Source organism: Siphateles boraxobius, unplaced genomic scaffold (assembly GCF_051911475.1).
Source record: "Siphateles boraxobius isolate OS27281-9 unplaced genomic scaffold, OSU_SipBor_1 89, whole genome shotgun sequence".
In the NCBI taxonomy this organism is placed as follows: Eukaryota; Metazoa; Chordata; class Actinopteri; order Cypriniformes; family Leuciscidae; genus Siphateles; species Siphateles boraxobius.
The window spans coordinates 376,717-401,423 of record NW_027509218.1 but is presented as its reverse complement, the minus strand read 5'-3'; the positions used below and the strand labels follow the sequence as shown (position 1 = coordinate 401,423).

The window sequence follows — 24,707 nt, the reverse complement described above, 5'->3', positions numbered from 1 at the left end:
AAGAGTCTCATACTGAGTCGAGCGACGTCTCCTTCCTTTTTAACACTATCACTTGGGAATAAGATCTCTATTGTTCACACTAACCTGCTGCAGAGTATTAACTAAACAACTAGAAAAAGTTCGTCGAGACAAACTTTAAGTTGGCTTGTGAGAGTTTGGACCAATAAGTTTGAAGAAGTTTAAATTAGTTTAAAGTTTAAATTAGTTTAAATTTTAAATTAGTTTGAAGTTGAAATTAGTTTAAAGTTTAAAGTAGTTTAAAGTTTAAAGTTTAAAGTTTTAATGGTTTAAAGTTTAAAGTAGTTTAAAGTTTGAAGTATAGTTTGAAGTAATTTAAAGTTGCTAGGGTGTTTCTAGTGGGTTGCTAAGGTGTTCTGGGTGGTTGCCTGGCGGTTGCTAAGGTATTTTAGGTGGTTGCTAGGGTGTTTTGGATGGTTGCTATGGTGTTGCTTGGGTGTTCTACGGTATTCTGGGTGGTTGCTATGGTGTTGCTAGGGTGTTTTAAGGTATTTTGGATGACTAAAAAAAGACAGAAAAGAGACAGAAAAAAAGAAAGAAAGAAAGAAAGAAAGAAGAAAGATTAGTTAGAAAGAAAGAAAGAAAGAAGAAAGATTAGTAAGAAAGAAAGAAAGAAAGAAAGAAAGAAGAAAGATTAGTTAGAAAGAAAGAAAGAAAGAAAGAAAGAAGAAAGATTAGTTAGAAAGAAAGAAGAAAGATTAGTTAGAAAGAAAGAAGAAAGATTAGTTAGAAAGAAAGAAAGAAAGAAAGAAAGATTAGTTAGAAAGAAAGAAAGAAAGAAAGAAAGATTAGTTAGAAAGAAAGAAAGAAAGAAAGAAGAAAGATTAGTTAGAAAGAAAGAAAGAAAGAAGAAAGATTAGTTAGAAAGAAAGAAAGAAAAAGAAAGAAAGAAAGAAAGAAAGAAAGAAGAAAGATTAGTTAGAAAGAAAGAAAGAAAGAAGAAAGATTAGTTAGAAAGAAAGAAAGATTAGTTAGAAAGAAAGAAAGATTAGTTAGAAAGAAAGAAGAAAGATTAGTTAGAAAGAAGAAATATTAGTTAGAAAGAAAGAAAGAAGAAATATTAGTTAGAAAGAAAGAAAGAAAGAAAGAAAGAAAGAAAGAAAGAAAGAAAGAAGAAAGATTAGTTAGAAAGAAAGAAAGAAGAAAGATTAGTTAGAAAGAAAGAAAGATAGATTAGTTAGTAAGAAAAAAAGAAAAAAGAAATATTAGTTAGAAAGAAAGAAAGACAGAAAGAAAGAAGAAAGATTAGTTAAAAAGAAAGAAGAAAGATTAGTTAGAAAGAAAGAAAGAAGAAAGATTAGTTAGAAAGAAAGAAAGAAATAAAGAAAGAAAGAAGAAAGATTAGTTAGAAAGAAAGAAAGATAGATTAGTTAGTAAGAAAGAAAGATAGATTAGATAGATAGATAGATAGATAGAAAGAGATAGATAGATGGATAGATAGATAGATAGATGGATAGATGGATAGATGGATAGATAGATAGATAGATAGATAGATAGAAAGAGATGGATAGATGGATAGATAGATAGATAGATAGATAGATAGATAGATAGATAGATAGATAGATAGATAGATAAGTTCATTAGTACATATAGAATGGTAGTTTAATTGAGTCTTGGGCTTCAGGGAGTTTAGATTTGAGTTTTTGTGTTGTACACTGCTGGGCCACCGTAGCCTTGGCTCAATTTGAACTGTTGCAATGAAAGTCAATGGGATTTTTATGATTTTTAATATTAATTTTTAAGAAATCTGAAAGTCAAATCAGTCTGAAAAGATATAGCACACTAAGTCAGAACAGTCTGAAGGTCTGACCCGAGTTTGGAGTTTGTAGAGTTAAAGCTCTAGGAGGAGTAGCAGTCAGAAAATTTTGGTTAAGAAAAAGAAGAAGAAAAAGAATAATAATAAGTTTAAATAGGATTTCAGTAAGTTGGCTTTCACAAGCCAACTTAATAACTGGTAACTAAGCAATGGTAATTTACCAATGATCGAGCGCACGCACTCGACAATCGACTACTGTGGACTTCGACCAAAAACATGAAGTAAATACAGGTATGTGAGCTGGCTGAATTAACATCACTTTTATTCATATCTTTCACATCTAATGCAGTCAGATTCACCGTGTTCACTCTTAATAGAATCACTCACATGGCTGTGCACTTGTAATGACGCATCAAGAATGTTAAGAGGCTAAAAGCAGGTTTAAAACTTGCCCCATATAAGTCAACAGGGTGCAAATTTTAAAAAGAGGATAACACTGTGTAGGCAACACCGAATTTTGTCGTTGTTCTCTGTACTGACAGCACTCCAAATTTACAAAAAAATGAGCTCAATGTTAAAATTGACCGGAGTTCTCATTTAAAGCTACAAAAGTTATTCAGTCAAGAGCAGTAAGTTGTAGTACTTGAGTTTACAGCGTCACCTGACACAGTTGATTTTTACCTGCATTTGGCAGGTTGAAGGTGTTAATTTCAAACCCTTGTGACAAGACTTAAAACTGGACTCCAATTTAAGTGAGTTCCAAAACTCTCTAACAGTACAGTAACTGATTTGTTTGTGGTGGATTGGCTTTTTCTTCTGCTTTCAGGCAAAGACTGATGATATCTTCTACATCTGGATGACCAAACTGAATGCCCACCGCCATTTCAAGAAGAATGAGGCAATAAACCTGCACCACGGGGTCCTGCAAGCACTCTCGATAGGAAACGGCAGCAGTTTGCCTGCCATTGCGAGTCTTGCACAGAGAAACAGAGTGATGGTAGGCATTTAGGTTCTTGTTAAACATGATTGCTTTTGAAAAACATTTGCATCTAACTTTATCATTATTTCAAAGTTCTGTTTTGGGTAACACTTTAGAATACTGTTCCAATACTGTACAAGAAATTCTGATTCACAAATTACTAAGTAATAGCACTCAGTTGAATGTGGTAGTTCACTATTAGCTAATCAGTAACTACCATTTTTTCATACCTCCCAGATGACTACTATATAACTACTACAGGTCCTTCTTAAAAAAGTAGCATTGTGATAGTTCATTATTTTCCATAATGTAATCATAAAAATTTAACTTTCATATATTTTAGATTCATTGCACACCAACTGAAATATTTCAGGTCTTTTATTGTTTTAATACTGATGATTTTGGCATACAGCTCATGAAAACCCAAAGTTCCTATCTCAAAAAATTAGTATATCATGAAAAGGGTCTCTAAACGAGCTATTAACCTAATCATCTGAACCAACTAATTAACTCTAAACACCTGCAAAAGATTCCTGAGGCTTTTAAAAACTCCCAGCCTGTTTCATTACTCAAAACCGCAATCATGGGTAAGACTGCCGACCTGACTGCTGTCCAGAAGGCCATCATTGACACCCTCAAGCAAGAGGGTAAGACACAGAAAGAAATTTCTGAACAAATAGGCTGTTCCCAGAGTGCTGTATCAAGGCACCTCAGTGGGAAGTCTGTGGGAAGGAAAAAGTGTGGAAAAAAACGCTGCACAACGAGAAGAGGTGACCGGACCCTGAGGAAGATTGTGGAGAAGGACCGATTCCAGACCTTGGGGGACCTGCGGAAGCAGTTGACTGAGTCTGGAGTTGAAACATCCAGAGCCACCGTGCACATGCGTGTGCAGGAAATGGGCTACAGGTGCCGCATTCCCCAGGTCAAGCCACTTTTGAACCAGAAACAGCGGCAGAAGCGCCTGACCTGGGTCCTTTTTAGCGTTTTTTGCCACACTTTTTCCTTCCCACAGACTTCCCACTGAGGTGCCTTGATACAGCACTCTGGGAGCAGCCTCTGGTCCGCCGCTGCTTCCGCCATTGGAAACGACGAGATATTTGCTTCTGCGGAGGAGGACAGCTGCTCTATCCTGGCGTCGGACAGTGAGGATTGGATGAGCTCTGTGGACCTCGCCCCCTCTGCCCACGAGTCGTCAGGGAAAGGCCAGCATCGAATCCGAGCTGATACATCTGCTCTCACAGGCCGCAGCGAGCCTTGGCCTTGAGTGGAAGGCGCCCGCGCAGCCCACTATCGCGCGCTCTCGCTCTGCCGGACGCTGCCCCCCTCCGCGTGGGCCCCGGCCGAAGATTAGAGATGATCTTCAGTCTTCCTAGATCTCAAAGTCTTCCTAGCCCTCCTAGGTAAGCAACGGTGTTTAAGTCTTGCCGCGGCCAGACTCGCACCGAAAATGTTCGATCGTTCAGTTCCAAAAAATGCGATTGTTCCAGTGTATTCTGCAGTAAACAAGCCGGTACTACGGCCCGCTTGCCTGCACACAAAAGCCGTTTTCACGGCGACCCAGATAAATCACATGACGTGTATTTTCTGTATTCCGGCCACGGTCGATGTCAATTGTGCATTACATGTAGTGTATGTGCCCACATCTCAGTGCCCACAAACACTACATAATGCATGTCCCACGTTTCACCCCACTCATTTTCTCTTCGCAAACTGCCATAGAGAAATCGAGTGCGGCCAGTCCGCCCGCTGTGATCAGCGCGCCCCCCGCCTCAGATGCTGCAAGCACAGTGTTTACTTTACAGCACACCGGAGCTCTCCGGCAAGTTGCGGCCAGAGCCCAGATCTAATTTTACCGCTAGCGGGGTATCAGAATGGGTGCTGAACACTATAAAAAGAGGCTATTCGCTGCTGTTCGCTCGACGTCCCCGCGGTTACACGGGGCGTGTCGAAACTACGGTAAAAAACGAGGTAGCTCATCTACTTCGAGCCGAAATAGCGAAACAAATGGGCCATAGAACCTTTATCTCAGGCTCAGAGCGAAGGGGGCGTATACAGCAGATATTTTCTGGTACCGAAAAAGACGGGGGTCTCAGACCCATCCTAGATCTGCGGCAACTGAAAAGAATGCTTGTGAAGCGCCAGTTCAGAATGCTTACAACCAGGAAAATCCTTGCGCGAGTTCACCAGGAGGACTGGTTTATGTCAATAGATATGAAAGACGATTATTTCCAAACACAAATATCATCACGTCACAGGCGTTTTCTTGAGATTTGCCTTCAAGGGCCTGGCATATCAATACACAGTCCTGCCGTTCGGCACCCCGTACATTTACAATATGCATGGACGCGGCTCTCGCACCCCTGAGACTTTTTAACTACTTGGACGATTGGCTGATTCTAGCTCGATCACGCTCAGAGCTCATAGAACACAGAACCGTATTACTCGAGCATCTCGAGAACCTGGGTCTCAATTGGGTGAAAAGTTCGCTTTCTCCCAGTCAGAAAATGTATTTTCTGGGCACAGTACTGGACTCGCTGTCTGTGACAGCGTGCCTGCCGCCGGAGCGCGGACTTAACGTTCAGCGTGCTGCGAAATCCTTCCGCCGAGGCACTATAGTCCTGCTCAAAAGGTTTCAGAAAATGCTGGGCCTTATGGCCTTAGCATCTTCGGTACTCCAGCTGGGTCTGCTTCGCATGCGCCCCCTGCAGTCATGGCTGAAAGCGCGAGTTCCACCTCGAGCAAAGAGTATAGAAGTACCAAGAGGCGAAACTCAATAGAATGTTCCATTGCAACAAACACGCCCATGGGCAGAGGTGCAGCTCTGCCATTTTGGACTGGACGCAACCAGAGACAATTCACAGCTGTCATAGAATTGAACGATACCGGTTCCAATTCAAAAGCGATTAAGGGAACTAAATAGTAGTTTCTATTTTTTAACATATCTAGCATAAACTAAAATGGCGTGTTGAATAATGTACAACAAAATAATGCTTATGGATCGGTTTATAAATAAACAATTTCGTCATAGAGCATGAAGCTGTCAAATAGGCTATTTATTTACCCCAATAACTTTTGGGGATAACTCCTGTTTTCATTCACAGCACAATTTTACAACACCAGTAACAACAGCCCATCCTCATGAAATGATTGAAAAATTCATTGAAAAAGCCAAAACACGAACAGTGAGTAGGTGAAAGTGACGACACATTAGTCAAGAGAGAATAGGCTATGTAATAGGGATAGAAGATCATCACAAAATGAACAGGAATAAAATTGGTGATGGTAAGTAGATCACATAATTTCTGGCTGCATTACACACAACAAATCAAACATTGTGCAAGTAAAGTGCACACATTTACTACAAATAGAATGGCAATGGTAAGAATATTAGCTGTACTATATGTTTTAGTCTTTAGTTTTATTATAATTTAATTAATCTTGACTGATAAAAAAACAACACATGTTACATTTGATACAGAAAGAGAGAGTTAATGTAGGCCTACAGATGACTTGGCTTTAAAAAAAAATCTGGACGTTGCGCTTCTGTTTTGGGCTGTGAGAGTTGTCGATTTTGGGTCCGTAATATATGATGGATTCTGACTCTATTGAACAGTTTCACCATGTATACAAGAGTGTTTTTGCTCTTTTCCTTGTCACACACAACTTCCCTGCACTCACTGTTGTACATCCATGCCGCTATTTACGTATGGAGACGTAACTTAAGTACGCTGCTCACTTTAACGTTAATAAAAACATTTTCTACTTTACCTCTCTGGATATTTGGGGAATATATGAAATGCTAGTTGATTTGGTTGTACACTGGTAGTTGTTGCAGTTGATGGCAGTTGTTGCAGTTGATGGCAGAACACTGTTTTCTTTGTTTCCAATTATTTCCAGACATAATGCTGTACAGTTGTGCTAACGGTAAAACCGTTGGTTCAGTCCAAAATGGCGTCAGCATGATAGTAGCGCCATCTAGCGATTGTTACCAAAACTGGAACGGCGTTTCGCCTCTTGTTACTTCTATACTCTTTGCCTCGGGCATGGGCCTCCGGTCTGTTTCGCCTCATGGTCGATCTGAAATGCGTCTCAGCTCTGGAACCTTGGAAGGCGATCGACTGGTATCAGTCAGGCGTGAGTCTGGGGACTTCCTCGAGTGTGAAGGTGGTGTCCACGGAAGCTTCCACCTCGGGATGGGGAGTGCTGCTCGAGGGCTGACCGTTCTTTGGCCAGTGGTCAGAACGGGAAAAGCTTCTAAACATAAACTGTCTGGAAATGATGGCAGTCGACAACACGCTGAGGCGTTTTTGTCCCCAAATAAAAGGTCACCACGTCCTGGTCCGATCGCAAAACATGTCAGTGGTGGCCTATATATAAATCACCGGGGCGGCATCAGGTCCTGAAACCTTTACAGGCTGACGGAACGCTTCCTGGTCTGGGCTCAGCACAACCTGCTTTTGTTGAAAGCAGCACATGTGCTTGGTCACCTGAATCTGGGACCAGACAGACTGTCCAGAAACAATGTTCCAGCAGGACAGGGGTGCGCTGGTCCACGTCTGGCCCCGCTGCCCTCTCTATGCTATTTCCCCCCCGTCTCGCTCCTTCCTCAGGTGTTGGAATGAATCAGGGAAAACTGATGCTCAGTGCTGCTTGTGGCTCCGCTCTAGACGAACCAGGCTTGGTTCCCAGTCCTGATGCAGCTGACCAGCACTGCCCCATGACCAATACCGATGAAGAAAGACCTCCTCTCTCAGGCCAAGGGCTCGATTTGGAATCCTCGCCTGGAGCTATGGTCCCTGCATGCATGGGCCAGCAACGGGTACCCGCTAACCTCCTGGAGGGAGTGTTAAACACGATCACACAGGCTAGAGCCCCGTCTACTAGACGGCTCTATTCCACAAAATGGTCTGTTCTCTAGCTGGTGTCAAGCTCAGGGCTTGTCACCCCTAGACTGCGGGGTTAAGGAAGTTCTCTCCTTCCTTCAAGAACTACTGGATAAGGGCAGAACCCCATCCACGCTCAAAAGTTTGTGGCGGCAATAGCAGCGTTTACTAAACCGGCGTCTGGCCAGTCACTGGGGAGGAACGACCTGGTTGTACGATTCCTCAAAGGAGCTAGGAGTCTGAACCTTTCTACGGTTTTGGAAGCCATGAAAGGTGCCCCATTTGAGCCAATCCATTTGTCAGACATGAAATATTTGTCTTTCAAAACAGTGTTTCTTGTGGCTCTCGCTTCGGTGAAGCGCATTGGGGATTTACAAGCGCTCTCGGTGAGTGCGACATGTATGGAATTCGGTCCTAATGACTCGAAAGTCATACTCAAACCAAGGCACGGGTACATGCCCAAATCCCTCAACACACCGTTCAGGGCCCAGGTGATTTCCCTGTCCGCCCTTCCGGGTCATGATGAGGAGGAGGATACGAGTCTCCTATGCCCTGTCAGGGCGCTGATAACTTATGTGTCCCATTCGTCTGCTTTCAGACAGACTGAGCAGCTCTTTGTTTTGTTTGGCGGGCATTCTAAGGTACTAGGTGCGTCAAAACAGAGCCTATCCAGATGGATAGTCGAGGCCATAGCGCTGGCTTACACTTCTAAGGGCCTGCAGTGTCCTTTGGGTGTCAGAGCGCACTCCACGAGAGACGTGGCCTCGTCGTTGGCGTGGTCTAGCGGGATTACCTTGCAGGATATCTGTACGGCGGCAGGCTGGGCTTCGCCGTCTACATTTATAAGGTTTTATAACCTAGAGGTTCCTGCCTTACAGGCTAAGCTTCTGTCGGTCTAGTAATCAGCTCTGTCTGCCCCGTTGCTCTGGCTCAGAAGGCTGAATTTTGCTTGTGCATCGTTCACTGATCGATAGAACAGCTCCATGGGTGTTGAATGACCTGTACTGCTATCCAGTTCAGGCTGAACGCTGTTTACCCTGACTGCGTGGAACACTGTTAACCCTCTGAGGTCTGCTATCGCGCCGGCGCAATAGTCTCGCTTTTTTTCTTATCAGTGCAAAAGAGACTCAAAATACTGTTGATTTTAATCTTGTGTTAGTGTTATACATCATTCGATCCTGTTAAGTGTGTATTTTTTTGTGTATTCTCACAATATAAAAAGTATTGTGCTTTTAGTCAAATAAAGAAAAATAAAAATGATGCTAGTTTTGCCTTCTCTCTGTCAGTGAAGTCCATTCTGAAACGCGTCCGAAAATGAACTGTAATTCCGTGAATACTTGTCATACAGGCACGAGTGTTTTTCCATAATGAAGCTTGAACTCTCTTCTTTTAAATGAATTAATTTATATAAAAAAACAAATATTCTCAGTTTATGTAATCTGTATGAAAAGAGAGAGGTGTCAGTCTTTTTCTTTCCAGCTCATTATTCCTAATTACGCGTTAATGTGCCAGACCCACGTAGAGCGCGCGGTATTCAAACGCAAATGATCTAAGGCAAGCCATTCAAACATGCCAACGCCCACCAGCTGGATTATAAAACAGATCAAGTTTAGTAAGTATCTTACTACCGCTGTGTACACAGCGTATCCCTACTGTTACGATGTCGGCAGAAATGAAGGAGAGAGTGAATCCAAATGCAAGCACTTTAATAATCCAACAAACAGGTAATCCAGGGTAAACTCAGAACTAGGAATAAGGTACTCAGAACTCGGTCGGTCGTTGTTTAATATTGCTTGTAGTCCCAACAACAACTGAAGCACAGGGGTTTAAATACACAGGCAAACAAGCTAAACAAGATAACAAGGGGGCGGGGCTAATTAGAAACACCTGGAGAGACTAATAAACAAGAAAAACTAGAAAGGATTACAAAACATGGCACAGAACAGGAACAAACAAAAGTCCACACAAGACAAGGAAAACATAAGACAGGAATCGTGACATAGCCCCCCACTTAAGAAGCGGATTCCAGACGCTCAAAAAAAACTAAACAACAACAACCAAACAAACAAAAAAAACACGAGTTCAGGAGGGTGGTGAAGTGGAGGTGGTCTTGGGGGAGGGATGGAGGGCCAGGTCCATGGAGAGGAAGAGAACCTGGAGACTGTGGCAGGATGGGAGGCCAGGGAGGAGCAGACGACCCATCGGGCTGCCAGGGCGAAGCAGACGACCCATCGGGCTGCCAGGGCGAAGCAGACGACCCTTCGGGCTGCCAGGGCGAAGCAGACGACCCTTCGGGCTGCCAGGGCGAAGCAGACGACCCTTCGGGCTGCCAGGGCGAAGCAGACAACCCTTCGGGCTGCCAGGGCGAAGCAGACGACCCTTCGGGCTGCCAGGGCGAAGCAGACGACCCATCGGGCTGCCAGGGCGAAGCAGACGACCCTTCGGGCTCCCAGGGCGAAGCAGACGACCCTTCGGGCTGCCAGGGCGAAGCAGACGACCCTTCGGGCTGCCAGGGCGAAGCAGACGACCCTTCGGGCTGCCAGGGCGAAGCAGACGACCCTTCGGGCTGCCAGGGCGAAGCAGACGACCCTTCGGGCTGCCAGGGCGAAGCAGACGACCCTTCGGGCTGCCAGGGCGAAGCAGACGACCCTTCGGGCGGCCAGGGCGGTGAAGACCCTTCGGGCGGCCAGGGCGGTGAAGAGCCTTCGGGCGGCCAGGGCGGTGAAGAGCAGGGCGAAGACGTCCACTCGGGCGGCCAGGGCGGAGACGACCCCTCAGGCGGCCAGGGCGGTGAAGACCCTTCCGGTGGCCATGGCGGTGAGGATCTTTCTGGTGGCCGTGGGCCCCTAAGTTGCCATAGCGAGGACCTACTGCCCCCCCAAAAAAATTTCTTAAGGGTAGTTACGGGGTCATAGGCAGGAGCAGTCACCGGCTCAGGAACAGACAACACACACACTGGCTCTGGCTCGGGAACAGACAACACAAACACACACTCGGGCTCGGGAACAGACCACACACACACTGGCTCGGGAACAGACACTGGCTCCGGTTCTGGAACAGACACCAGAACAGAAACAGCCACAAGGACAGACGTAAACACAGAAACAAACATAGAGCGATCAGGTTCAGGCGTGACTTGAACAGTCTCTGAATCGGCAGACGTGACTTGAACAGTCTCTGGATCGGCAGACGTGACTTGAACAGCCTCTGGATCGGCAGACGTGACTTGAACAGCCTCTGGATCGGCAGACGTGACTTGAACAGCCTCTGGATCGGCAGACGTGACTTGAACAGCCTCTGGATCGGCAGACGTGACTTGAACAGCCTCTGGATCGGCAGACGTGACTTGAACAGCCTCTGGATCGGCAGACGTGACTTGAACAGCCTCTGAATCGGCAGACGTGACTTGAACAGCCTCTGGATCGGCAGACGTGACTTGAACAGTCTCTGGATCGGACGGGACCAGCGGCGAGGACTCTGGGCTGACAGGAAGTACAGGGAGGACTTCCAGGCATTGCTGGATGCGGGAAGTCCTCTTCCTCTTCCGTCTCCGAGAGCGATAGGGCGCAGAGCTGGACGGAACCAGCGGTGAGGGCGCAGGGCTGGACGGGACCAGCGGTGAGGGCGCAGGGCTGGACGGGACCAGCGGTGAGGGCGCTGTGCTGGACGGGACCAGCGGTGAGGGCGCTGTGCTGGACGGGACCAGCGGTGAGGGCGCTGTGCTGGACGGGACCAGCGGTGAGGGCGCTGTGCTGGACGGGACCAGCGGTGAGGGCGCTGTGCTGGACGGGACCAGCGGTGAGGGCGCTGTGCTGGACGGGACCAGCGGTGAGGGCGCTGTGCTGGACGGGACCAGCGGTGAGGGCGCTGTGCTGGACGGGACCAGCGGTGAGGGCGCTGTGCTGGACGGGACCAGCGGTGAGGGCGCTGTGCTGGACGGGACCAGCGGTGAGGGCGCTGTGCTGGACGGGACCAGCGGTGAGGGCGCTGTGCTGGACGGGACCAGCGGTGAGGGCGCTGTGCTGGACGGGACCAGCGGTGAGGGCGCTGTGCTGGACGGGACCAGCGGTGAGGGCGCTGTGCTGGACGGGACCAGCGGTGAGGGCGCTGTGCTGGACGGGACCAGCGGTGAGGGATCTGTGCTGGACGGGACCAGCGGTGAGGGATCTGTGCTGGACGGGACCAGCGGTGAGGGCGCTGTGCTGGACGGGACCAGCGGTGAGGGATCTGTGCTGGACGGGACCAGCGGTGAGGGATCTGTGCTGGACGGGACCAGCGGTGAAGGATCTGTGCTGGACGGGACCAGCGGTGAAGGATCTGTGCTGGACGGCACCAGCGGTGAAGGCTCTGGCCGGAAGTGGCTGACGTGAAGCTCTGGCCGGACGTGGCTGACGTGAAGCTCTGGCCGGACGTGGCTGACGTGAAGCTCTGGCCGGACGTGGCTGACGTGAAGCTCTGGCCGGACGTGGCTGACTTGAAGCTCAGGCATGTCGTGGTGAAGCTCAGGCATGTCGTGGTGAAGCTCAGGCATGTCGTAGTGAAGCTCAGGCATGTCGTGGTGAAGCTCAGGCATGTCGTGGTGAAGCTCAGGCATGTCGTGGTGAAGCTCAGGCATTACTTGGTGAACGTGAAGAACAGGTGATGACGTGGCGTGCCACGGGAGGAAGCTCTCCAGACATCTTGACAGTGCCTCTCTCCAGACCAGACCGGAGAGATCGGGGAGCTTCCTCGGGTCGACCTCCTTAGCCCCCAGCCGGTAACACATCTTAATCGACTCATCACCCAGAGAGCAGGAAGCAGAGAGTGAATCCAAATGCAAGCACTTTAATAATCCAACAAACAGGTAATCCAGGGTAAACTCAGAACTAGGAACAAGGTACTCAGAACTCGGACTACAAGCAACATTAAACAACGACCGACCAACAACAACTGAAGCACAGGGGTTTAAATACACAGGCAAACAGCTAAACAAGATAACAAGGGGGCGGGGCTAATTAGAAACACCTGGAGAGACTAATAAACAAGAAAAACTAGAAAGGATTACAAAACATGGCACAGAACAGGAACAAACAAAAGTCCACACAAGACAAGGAAAACATAAGACAGGAATCGTGACACCTACGCTGTGAGGAATAATACTATCTAATAACCCTGGAAAATGTACCAGAAGTGCTGGTAGTTTCATTTTGAGGAGCAACGGATCCAGGTGATGTAGTAAGTCATTTCTTCTTAAGTGCTTTGTTCTAATCGCGATGTCTGTAAACTGCAAAAAGACTGTTTAAATATGAATTGCGTGTCTGTGTGTAGGCTAAATGATGAATGAAAGACACAGGCGCGCGCATTGTTTACTACAGTTATGTCGTACTATAGTATGGAATGTTTTGTCACAAATAAAGTAGGTATATTGAATTATCAACTAAGATGTTATTTAGTGTTTGTTTCAATATTAAAACCTATGAATCCTTACATATATATATATATATATATATATATATATATATATATATATATATATATATATATATATACAGGTCCTTCTCAAAAAATTAGCATATTGTGATAAAGTTCATTATTTTCCATAATGTAATGATAAAAATTAAACTTTCATATATTTTAGATTCATTGCACACCATCTGAAATATTTCAGGTGTTTTATTGTTTTAATACTGATGATTTTGGCATACAGCTCATGAAAACCCAAAATTCCTGTCTCAAAAAATTAGCATATTTCATCCGACCAATAAAAGAAGTGTTTTTAATACAAAAAAAAAAAAAGTCAACCTTCAAATAATTATGTTCAGTTATGCACACAATAGTCAATACTTGGTCGGGAATCCTTTTGCAGAAATGACTGCTTCAATGCGGCGTGGCATGGAGGCAATCAGCCTGTGGCACTGCTGAGGTGTTATGGAGGCCCAGGATGCTTCGATAGCGGCCTTAAGCTCATCCAGAGCGTTGGGTCTTGCGTCTCTCAACTTTCTCTTCACAATAACCAACAGATTCTCTATGGGGTTCAGGTCAGGAGAGTTGGCAGGCCAATTGAGCACAGTAATACCATGGTCAGTAAACCATTTACCAGTGGTTTTGGCACTGTGAGCAGGTGCCAGGTCGTGCTGAAAAATGAAATCTTCATATCCATAAACCTTTTCAGCAGATGGAAGCATGAAGTGCTCCAAAATCTCCTGATAGCTAGCTGCATTGACCCTGCCCTTGATAAAACACAGTGGACCAACACCAGAAGTTGACATGGCACCCCAGACCATCACTGACTGTGGGTACTTGACACTGGACTTCAGGCATTTTGGCATTTCCTTCTCCCCAGTCTTCCTCCAGACTCTGGCACCTTGATTTCCGAATGACATGCAAAACTGAGCAACAGTCCAGTGCTGCTTCTCAGTAGCCCAGGTCAGGCGCTTCTGCTGCTGTTTCTGGTTCAAAAGTGGCTTGACCTGGGGAATGCGGCACCTGTAGCCCATTTCCTGCACACGCCTGTGCACGGTGGCTCTGGATGTTTCTACTCCAGACTCAGTCCACTGCTTCCGCAGGTCCCCAAGGTCTGGAATCGGTCCTTCTCCACAATCTTCCTCAGGGTCCGGTCACCTCTTCTCTTTGTGCAGCGTTTTTTGCCACACTTTTTCCTTCCCACAGACTTCCCACTGAGGTGCCTTGATACAGCACTCTGGGAACAGCCTATTTGTTCAGAAATTTCTTTCTGTGTCTTACCCTCTTGCTTGAGGGTGTCAATGAAGGCCTTCTGGATAGCAGTCAGGTCGGCAGTCTTACCAATGATTGCGGTTTTGAGTAATGAAACAGGCTGGGAGTTTTTAAAAGCCTCAGGAATCTTTTTCAGGTGTTTATAATTAATTAGTTGATTAAGATGATTAGGTTAATAGCTTGTTTAGAGACCCTTTTCATGATATGCTAATTTTTTGAGACAGGAATTTTGGGTTTTCATGAGCTGTATGCCAAAATCATCAGTATTAAAACAATAAAAGACCTGAAATATTTCAGTTGGTGTGCAATGAATCTAAAATATATGAAAGTTTAATTTTTATCATTACATTATGGAAAATAATGAACTTTATCACAATATGCTAATTTTTTGAGAAGGACCTGTATATATATATATATATATATATATATATATATATATATATTTATTTTGTCCGAGGTCGCATTCTTTGGAACCCAGTGACATAGCTGTGTGAAAGGCTCATTAATATGCAGCTGGCACATTATCCGGCCTTTGTCTTCTCAGGTGTGAACCCGCCTCCACGCATATTGCCTTTCCAAACAAAAGGTGTCTTATAAAATTTAAATCAATGTATTGTTTTGTGTAAATGATTAGGCAGGATGATTTTCAGATCATATGAAGCAAAAATTCTAGGCAACAACACCAATTAGTCAAAAGTCTTGTGGACACATATTTAGTATGTGTTTTCTGGCCTTATTCCAGACACTTTAAGTTTTAGTTTTTTCAATAACCATGCATAAACAATATTCTCTCAAAAATACAAACATGTACATACATCTTGCTCACATATTATGGTAGCCCTGTTTGTGCTAAAAAGAGTGTAATTATAAGCAACTGAAAAAAGCACAAATGTCAGGGCATGTCAAAACATCTCAAGGACCCCCAAAACACCTTAGACCTCTGATGGTTAACATGAATAATGCATAATATAAGGTAATGGTAACCCACTAGTAATTACTTACGAAGCTGTATATAGTAGTTCTATAGTAGTCCACTGGGAGGTATGAAAAAATGGTAGTTACTGATTAGCTAATAGTGAACTACCACATTCAACTAAGCAGTATAACTTACTAATTCGTTAGAGTTTCTTGTTAGTTAATAGTAGTTACTGGATTTTAAATAATGCATTACTCATTTGTTCCTGTGTGGTTATTCATTAATGACGGAACAGTATTCTAAGGTGTTACCCTGTTTTTTTTTAAGTGTTAAGTTTTTACTGTCTTGGCTTTTCCCCATTGATCTGTTGTATTTTTTTTCTCCATTAGATTCCACATTATCAGAGCTCAGCATCATTGTCTGGTTCAGAGACACAGGGTTCACCATCAGCCTCTTCATCTCAAGGGAACAGTAAAGTTTCTAATTGGCTAAAACAGACAGAGGATGTTGACTTGTGTCATCAAGGTTTACCACACAATACCTTTTAATTCAGCATGAGTATATGGGAAATCAGTAAAGGTTAGGAAGAAATAGAACTGACTTTGGACATATCTAATCGCACTTTATTATGACTCATTCTTTACAGTATTTTGCAAATTATATAGTGAACAAATATCAAATCAAAACTATTTCAATATTCATCAAAGTTAGTCAAATGTGTCCAAACGTTTGACTAGTAGTATGTAAATAATCCCTTATTCAGAAATATTTTTTTCTAACTCAACCATTCCACCATTACATAAATTAGGCATTACATGTGACCCTTAATTTACCTTACACAAGTAGTTCCCAAACTTTTGCTCTCTGACCCCCTATTGTAGAGAATTGATGTGGCAAAAGGAAGGATTATGGCTGGGGCTCTCTTGCCTAGGTAGTCCTTTTCCACTCCAATCCTAAATGCAACTAATGTCTTGAACATATTATCTGGTCTGAGGCCTCTTTGTTGAATCAGTAATGTCAATGAATAGATAGATAGATAGATAGATAGATAGATAGATAGATAGATAGATAGATAGATACTTTATTCATCTGCTAGGGAAATTCAAGTTTCCAGTAGCAACAATTAATATAAACAAACAAAAAAAGACAAGCAGCCCTATATACATAAATAAATTAATAAATTAGGACCAGTCCAGTCTGTCGTCCAGCTGCTGACCTAGGTATTTGTAGGTCTGGACCACCTCCACATAGATGCCTTTGATGAGAAGATGCTGCAGGTGGGGCCTCGGTCACTGGAAGTCGACCACCATCTCCTTAGTTTTTGTAGTGTTGAGTTGTAGATGGTTAAAGCAACACTACCTCACTAAGTCCTCAATCAGGGTCCAATACTCCCCCTCATCTCCATTCTTAATACACCCCACGTTTGCAGTGTCATCAGAATACTTCTGCATGCTACACAATTCCGAGTTGTGCTTAAAATCTGAGGTGTACAGGGTGGTGAACAAAACCAGGGAGAACACTGTCCCCTGTGGTGCTCCTGTGCTGCTGACTACGGTCTAAGAGGTGCAGTCCCTCAGTCAAAAGTACTGACAACTAAGAGGATCTATTACCCACTTTATTGTTCCTCTTCTGCAGTACTCAAATGTGAATTTTATCTGCCAGCTGTGGAAGGTGTGTTGGTGCCCTGCAACTGTATATTTAGTTTGAATTTCTGAAACGTGTTACTGAGGTTTGCAAGTTTCATTAGAAATTTATTGATGAACTTCTGAAGTTCATAACCCTCTTCCTCAAGAAGATTCTGATCTCATCACACAATTCAAACACCCTGGATAAAATTTTCCCACACAACAGCCAACTGGACTGAAACAACTGTGTGAACAGGTCTCATTTTCTCGCAGTGTGCAAAAATCCATGCTTTGACCAGTCCTGTTTTGATGTAGTTTATGGTGGTGATATCTGTCATTACTCATTTGTTTAGACGTTAGCACCTCACTGTGTCCACAGCACATTGTGGGAAATGCACTTTACTAATGCTTGCAGCACTATTTCTCAGCCTTTGCCTGAGCCCCATCTGTGCAGATCTTTACACAGTCCTCATATTTCAAATCAGCATCTTTCAAATAAGTGTCAAGGATTTTTATCAGTTTTTCTGCAATGTCTCTTAGTTATAAGCTTGCAGAACAGCAAATCCTTCCTCAAATCACTTATGTTCAAATGGAACACACCTTTTGTGCTCATGATGTGAAGTCTCTAAGTTGTGTTTTAACTTGTTCAGCTTCATTCTGTCAGAAGCTAATATTTTGAGGAACACAAGACACGGTGGTCTCACTTCTCATTACCCTCCGTTGTACTAGTGAATCACAGGGCGAGATATAAATCGTCAAAATTTCTTGTCTTTGTTTTAATACTTGTGACGTTTGAAGTAGATTCATCATCGAGTTGTTTACCTGGCACTGGCAGTCCTTTCACAAACCTGTGCATTTTTAGTGCAGAACCATGCATCAATCATTTACATGGCTCCCTGCAGTACTCAATTCTGATTGAATTTCACCATCTAGCTGTACTGCGAGTCATCTTGAGGTGATACAAAAATGTTTTTTGTTTAATTATTTACTTATGTGGCAAGTAAAAAATTGATGAATAAATTAAAAATAACGTGTGCTGCCCCCCCAGTTTACAACCACTGCCTTACATATAGTGTTCTGTCTGTTTTTGTTGATGTTTATTGCTAGAAAATTCAACGAGGTAGAGACAGCTTCAGAATATAAGTTCGTCACTTCCTCAAACATTCACCCTCTCATGCACAGAACTCGCCAGATGTAAGCTGGATTTGGCTGAGCTCTCGAGTTTAATCCAAAAACTTCACTGGCATGAAGGTGGCCTTCCCATCACAAGCACTGACCTGGAACGTCGCATCAGCGTGCAGGTGAGTCTGCTTTTGTGGTGACACAGAATGTGTCCGCTATCTTTTTGCCACAGCCAGCTAACACAAAGCAAATGTAAAATTAAAAGTGGTGATCATTTGATTAAAGTTGCAGTATTAAATAATGAATAGGTAAACATGGTAATTGTTTTCCAGAATCTTAGTCTTGAGAAACCCAAAAAGAAGTCTGGAAAGCTCTGGGGTCACTCCCGAAAACTTTCACGAGTCGAATCGCTTCACTTTGTAAGTTCATCACGATTATGTTCCTTGTTTGTGGTTTTATAAGCATTTATCGTTGGCTGTTCTAACAGTGGGTATTGTTCACTTTTAATGCATGCAAGTTTTTTTATAAATGTGTGCCTAAAAGTCTCACAATTTTGTCATTCACTACAGGTGCCTATGCATGTACATCTGTTCTTACCCTCATTATAATTAATTGCTAATGAGTCCAATAATATTTTAACAGTAGTATTGCCGTTACATTACTGTTAATGTATATTACATTAATGTAAATATTCCCAGATAGTATGCACTACTCTGACTGAAAGTAGTTGTCTCAAACTCTGCATGAGGCATGTTTTAAGGCCACAGTATTTGCAAAACCCTGGACAGTCTTTCCAGCATCTATCTACCTTAAGGAATGACTGAAATCTTCATAGCTGTATGTGAAAATGTTTTCCCCCCTTAAGTTGCCTTTATTATCTGTGTGAAAACCTTTTTACACACGAATGCATACGTAAGCATGGTTAAATGAAATTCAGTGTCCTGGCAATAATACTATTTCTATCTCTGACATTTGGAGCAGCTATCTTCAAGCCATTTGGGCACATCAGGTGGTTTGGCTGCTTCCCTTCAGTCCATCCCAGATTACGTTTACTCCCAGCTATCTACACCTGAGGTCTCCTCACTAGAAGGAAAGAAACTACAGATGGACATCTGTGCCTTGTGTGAAAGAGGTACATTGTTTAATTCCTCCTTTCACTACAATTTTAAATGCAGCTGCAAAATAGTGTAGAGTAATTTTACATCTTTAGAGTTTACATCCCGCAACTCTGATCTTTTTATTTTTTTTATAAGAATTGAAATATGAACTCAATTCTGAGGGGAAAAATTCAGAATTTTGAGATAAAAACATGCAATTGCAATGGGGAAAAAAAGCAGAATTGTGTGTTTTATTAAAAGCACTTAAAACATACTTGAGTAAAAGTAATAACTATTTCAAAAAGACAACCTTTGAAGTGCAATTCATGGAGAAAAAAAACTGTTTAATTACTGTAATGTATTTAATGTTTTTAATGTATTATAAAAATTTTATGGCAAACATTTTTTATAGATCAGGTTCCAAAATTAACATGGTTACTTGAGTCTTGTGACATTGTTGGGAAAATCTTTCCATTAAAGTCAAGACACCTTAATTTTTATTCCGCTAAAATATATATATATATATATATATATATATATATATATATATATATATATATATATATATATATATATATATATATATATATATATATATATATATATATAATAGGGGTTTCACAACTACTGATTTTTGCTAGTCGACTAGTTTTGCATAACAGTCGATTACTAGTCGACTAGTCATTAAATTATTTATTCATTAAATTGACGCATTAATGCATTGAGCATTAAGGAAGACACAGAGGAAGGAGTTCTGGTGAATCATTGGAAATGTATTTTTGAAATTCTGAAATAACATAAATAAATTCATCAGTTATTCTTTTCATCAACGTGTGTTAATACAAGCATTCTTGTAATTAAAACATTCTTGTTATGAGCCGCGCCACACAACACCCATCAGCGAACGTTGCAGATAAACATTGCCACATGGCTAGCCTCAGACAAAAACATTGTCAACATCACAAGACCCAGCTGAAGAGGTGGTCTCGGTACGGTTCCAAACGAACTCTGGTACGGTTCGTTTACGGTGTGAACATGAACCGACCCAATTGCAAGAAAGCACTGCGCCTTTGAGATAACAGGCTTCCGTAGTCGGAGTTGCGTTATGGGTAAGTGATCTGTTGTAGCCTACTACATTCCATTCCGGCGCGCTGTCTGGCCACACGATACTGTTGCGCATCTTTCTGCGCGTCGTGTGTGCATCATTGGAATGGAATGAATGAATGAATGAGTGACAGGGCCCTCAGGTGTCACGCGTTGAGCGTGACAGTCACTCATTTCGGTCTTCTGTCACGCTCTCCCCTGCCACACATTGTATTTCTCACGCTGAAAAACTATTTGTAATATATTTAATATGCCGCAGCGCCCAAAACTCTGGCCACGCCGCTCTCACTGTGGAACCGGCAGGAATCAAGCGCGTCTCCTCTGGTGTTGTTAGCCAATCAGAAAATAGCACTATTGTATCTGGGTAAGATTTAACGCAACAACCAATGACACCGCGTCGGCACGACACGTGTGGTTTTGTTTACAAATTTGGTTCACTTGCAAAAAGAGCAGTGTGAAAGCAAACCGTACCAAAAAAAACATTTATTTGGTCCGGACCAAAGCAAGTGAACTATCGGACTTTCCTGGTGTGAATACACCCTAAATTTCTCGGTAGGCTAATAGGTGTTGTAGCCCAGTCATTAAAAAACGATTTAGTTTCATATTCATGTTTAAATAAAATATATATATTTTTAATTTCATGTTGATTATCTGAAAAGTGAAAACATGAATAAGATGATCACGAAAATATCGGGAGACAAATGGAGTGGGCAGACATTTTGACCACTTCATTAAGTTTGTTTTTGTGGAAAGCCTTTAAAGTGAATTTCGTTTTGTAGTAATTGTATCTTAATTTGAATCTGTTTCATCAACCAATTTCCTGGATTTAATAAATAATAGGCTAAATATAGCGTGCAGGCAATATAGCAGGCACACTCGTCTCTTAAATGAACCGTAATTCAGCGTATAAGCCATTGCCCCACAGACCAGAGAGAAAAAAAAAAAAAAAAATAAAAAAAAATTTATATATATATTTAAGGATGGCATTAGGCCTACATTTGTAGCCAAAGTGACTTAAACATGGTAAACTGTTTAGACATTAGAGTCAACGTTAGTTCTAAACTTACCTGTAGCAGGCTGTTCCTCATCCTCTCCTACCAGCTGAGTCAGGTGTGCCAGGGCATCCGCTCTGATATTTTCCGGGAGAAACTTCAGGTGCTTAAACCATGGAACTAGCATGCGAGTCGTTATCGGGATTGAATCTGCCATGATGTCAGACTCTAGTTTGAAGCGTTTTAGGAGTTCTTTCCTCACCATGTCCTTGAAAGAGCGAATAGCCCCAGGTCGGATCCTGTCATTCTCAGCATGTCGCTGACATTGAGCAGGACGGGATAGATGAATGACAACTCGACATGTAACTCTGCGCACATTATTGTTGTTGCTTTAGTTAGAGGCCTAAGTACCGGGATCAGCTGCTCGAACAATTCCCACTGGTGCTCTCTCATGGTCAAGGATTTTCGGACGTCCACTTTCGTTATGCTTTCATCCGTGAGAACGGCCTGGACTGGGATTCTCTGTTCATACAAACGCTCTAGCATAGTGAATGTACAATTCCACCGAGTGGCACAATCGTTTTGCAGACTGTTCACTTGTACTCTCAGTTGTTTCTGGTAGTTCTGCAAAGCACAATGTGCCACTGAGGAGTGACGAAAATGACTGACTACACATCCCGCAGCATCAATTGTCTTCGTGATCTGGGGTAAGTTGAGACCTTTTTTAATGGCAAGTTGCAGTGTGTGCCCGGTGCATCCTAGGTGGTGGGGAAATAGCTCACATAGTTCCATTGCTAGGTTCATGCTACTAGCATTGTCATGGATGGTGCTAGGTTCATGCTACTAGCATTGTCATGGATGGTGCAAAAAACATTGAGGCCCCATTCCTCGATCGTCTCTCTCAGACGCTGGGCAATATTTGCAGCAGTGTGTCTCTCGCGCATCACGGTGGTTTGCAACACTCTTGACTTTAACTTCCAACTGTCAGTGGCGATCAGGATCTATAGTACATGATGTCCACAGATCAGTAGTGAGGGAAACACTGAGGTCTTTCATCTCATCCATAATCGTTGCTCTAACAGTGTTGTATTGGTGCATGATATTGCTCCAAACTGTGCGGTGGCAAGGGATCGTGTAGCCTGGCTCAAAATACTGGATGATGTCCTTAAAGCCTTCCCCAGAGAGAGTGGATATAGGGTGGACATCCTTGACAATGAAGTTGACCAGTAAATCTGTGATTTTTCGCCTTCTGTTGTCAGTCATTAGGCACGTTAAAAAAATCGATTGTTGTCTGCCTGCCTGACGATGGTGCAGTGCTAGCATGGCTAGCATCATTGCCATGAACGGTTGCTGTTGGCAGTGGGTGTTTCATCCTAAGATGATTATCCATTGCAGACATATTGCTATTGTATTTTAGCACTGCTTTACATAACTTACAGGTAACAGTGGATGTCTACATTTTCTGTGAAGTATTTCCACACATAGGATGACCTTGACCGTTTTGGGCGCATAGGTACCTCAACGCCGGACGCCATTTTGTTTCCGACTAGTCGATTAGGGCCGACAGCGCGGACTAGTGGTTGTGACAGTAATAATATTGTTGAATATGAAATTTCCCCAACTAAGCAAGCCAAAGGTGACATAGGCGACAGTGGCATGGAACCAAAACTCTATCAGGTGACCGAATGGAGAAAAAAAACATTGGGAGAAACCAGGCTCAGTCAGGGGGCCAGTTCTCCTCTGGCCAACGAATGAACAGTGTATGATTATGAGTCAGGCAGCATCACAGGTCAGAAGTCAGATTAGATAAGAACATTCTGAATATTTATCCAGTTCCATCTGGTTGAAGATCGGAGTCATCACTCCGGATTGGAGAATGGTTTGTTGAGGATCAGTGCTGATGGCTGTCGTGTCGCTGAGGCCTTCACAGTGGAGAGTCTAGTTGACAATCTCTGCTGACACTTCAGTGATGCATTGTGGTCATGTAGGCACAGGTCCTCCCATCTGGATACGGCCTGGATCCGGCTGACTACATCATGCGTTGTGGTCGTTACATTAATACTTCAAAATCATTAATACTTTACAGTTCTGTTCATAAAGCATATTAAGAAGATACAAAAGTATTCATAGCACGATGAATTCAAAATCTTGATAAATGGAGTGATTCAACAAATAATACATGCAAGGATTAAAAGTATTACCCCTATGGGGATTAAAGCAGTTATAAGCATTTGTTTCCAACCTGTGAGCCAATCTACGAACCCACTTCTGTCACTCGCATCTCTTTCCTGCAATTCTTGATCAATTCTCGTCATGTTGTTTATGCCTTCACTAATTAAATGGCCGTCGGCATCATTATTAGGTATGACTGTGCAACAAGAAATTCCAATGATAACACACACCCCTCCTCTTGCTGTGGTCAGCTGATCTAAGACCAACCTGTTCTGTAGGGCAGTTAGTCGGAGTCCTCGAAGTTCCTGTTGGACATGAGCTAATAAGTCCCTTGTAGTTTTAATAAACAAAATCAATTCATATCTTGTAACTTCCACTTCTATTTGAAGACTGGATATACCTATTGTTGGAAAAATAGCTTTGAAGAACTTTTCAGTGCCAGTCCAAAGTCGATGTTCTTTTGGTACTGGATTATCTCTTCCCAGACTGCTAACTGAACTGCGACCAGAGAGGGAGCGTTTCAATCTTCAAGAGCTGCCGGTGTGAAAAGGAGAGGATATGAGGACATCTACAGGCTGACGTGCGCACAGATTTTTTCCTTCCTTTCCAAGTATCAACAAGGAAGTATTTGCGTTCAGCTTGTTTACCTGCTCAATTTCACTGTACCTTAGTCGCTCTCGCGCTACAGTGGTATCATTGTCAGTTGACAAGAACATCGCCAGATCGGATGATCTGGGTAAGTATTATTGCTTGTGTCTATATATAACCTATACTAATTTGACTTTGTTGTCGATTGATTAGATGATCAATTTTGATTGATTTTCCACTATGGCAGGATGTTTAAGCTACATTAACATTACTTGTATTTGCTAGCTATATAATAATAAGATAGCCTAGTTAGCTACTACTAGCCACCCTTAAATGTGCAGTGTGTGATTTTTAGCGGCATCTAGCAGTTCGGCTGCGAGTTGCACTAAGGGCTCAGCCCACTGCTCACCCCTCCCTTTCGAAGAAGCTACTGTGGCTAAAATGGGACAAACATATCATCGTCTGAGACAGCAGAGAATAGCCAGAGTAAGCCAAGAGTGTGTAACATTGTCACTGTTTCTGTACCACAGTCCATTATAAACCACATCATGGATAAAGTTTACAAAGCCATAGTCAGGTGAGGATCAAGGGTCTTAATATATAATATAATAATAGTAATCAGCTGATTGTCTCACAAACGTAACCAGCACATTTCTCCCCACTTAGCAAACCCATAATACAGCGAGGGAGAAGAACCACATGAAACTATGCAACTATATATTTTTTCTAACAGGGTAGTAA

General features: G+C 43.2%; 1 protein-coding gene across 9 annotated transcripts in view; it reads left to right on the top strand.

Moving 5' to 3' along the window:
• The window catches only part of LOC143731964 (oxysterol-binding protein-related protein 7-like), a 204,093-nt gene that overhangs the window by 2,619 nt on the left and 176,767 nt on the right, over nucleotides 1–24,707 (top strand). For all 9 annotated transcript variants that reach the window (XM_077222574.1, XM_077222573.1, XM_077222575.1 and 6 more), the window contains 5 exons: nucleotides 2,601–2,771; nucleotides 15,656–15,791; nucleotides 18,074–18,192; nucleotides 18,346–18,432; nucleotides 18,995–19,145. In XM_077222574.1, coding sequence (XP_077078689.1) covers nucleotides 2,601–2,771; nucleotides 15,656–15,791; nucleotides 18,074–18,192; nucleotides 18,346–18,432; nucleotides 18,995–19,145 — 664 coding nt within the window. The remainder of the gene's footprint in view (nucleotides 1–2,600; nucleotides 2,772–15,655; nucleotides 15,792–18,073; nucleotides 18,193–18,345; nucleotides 18,433–18,994; nucleotides 19,146–24,707) is intronic.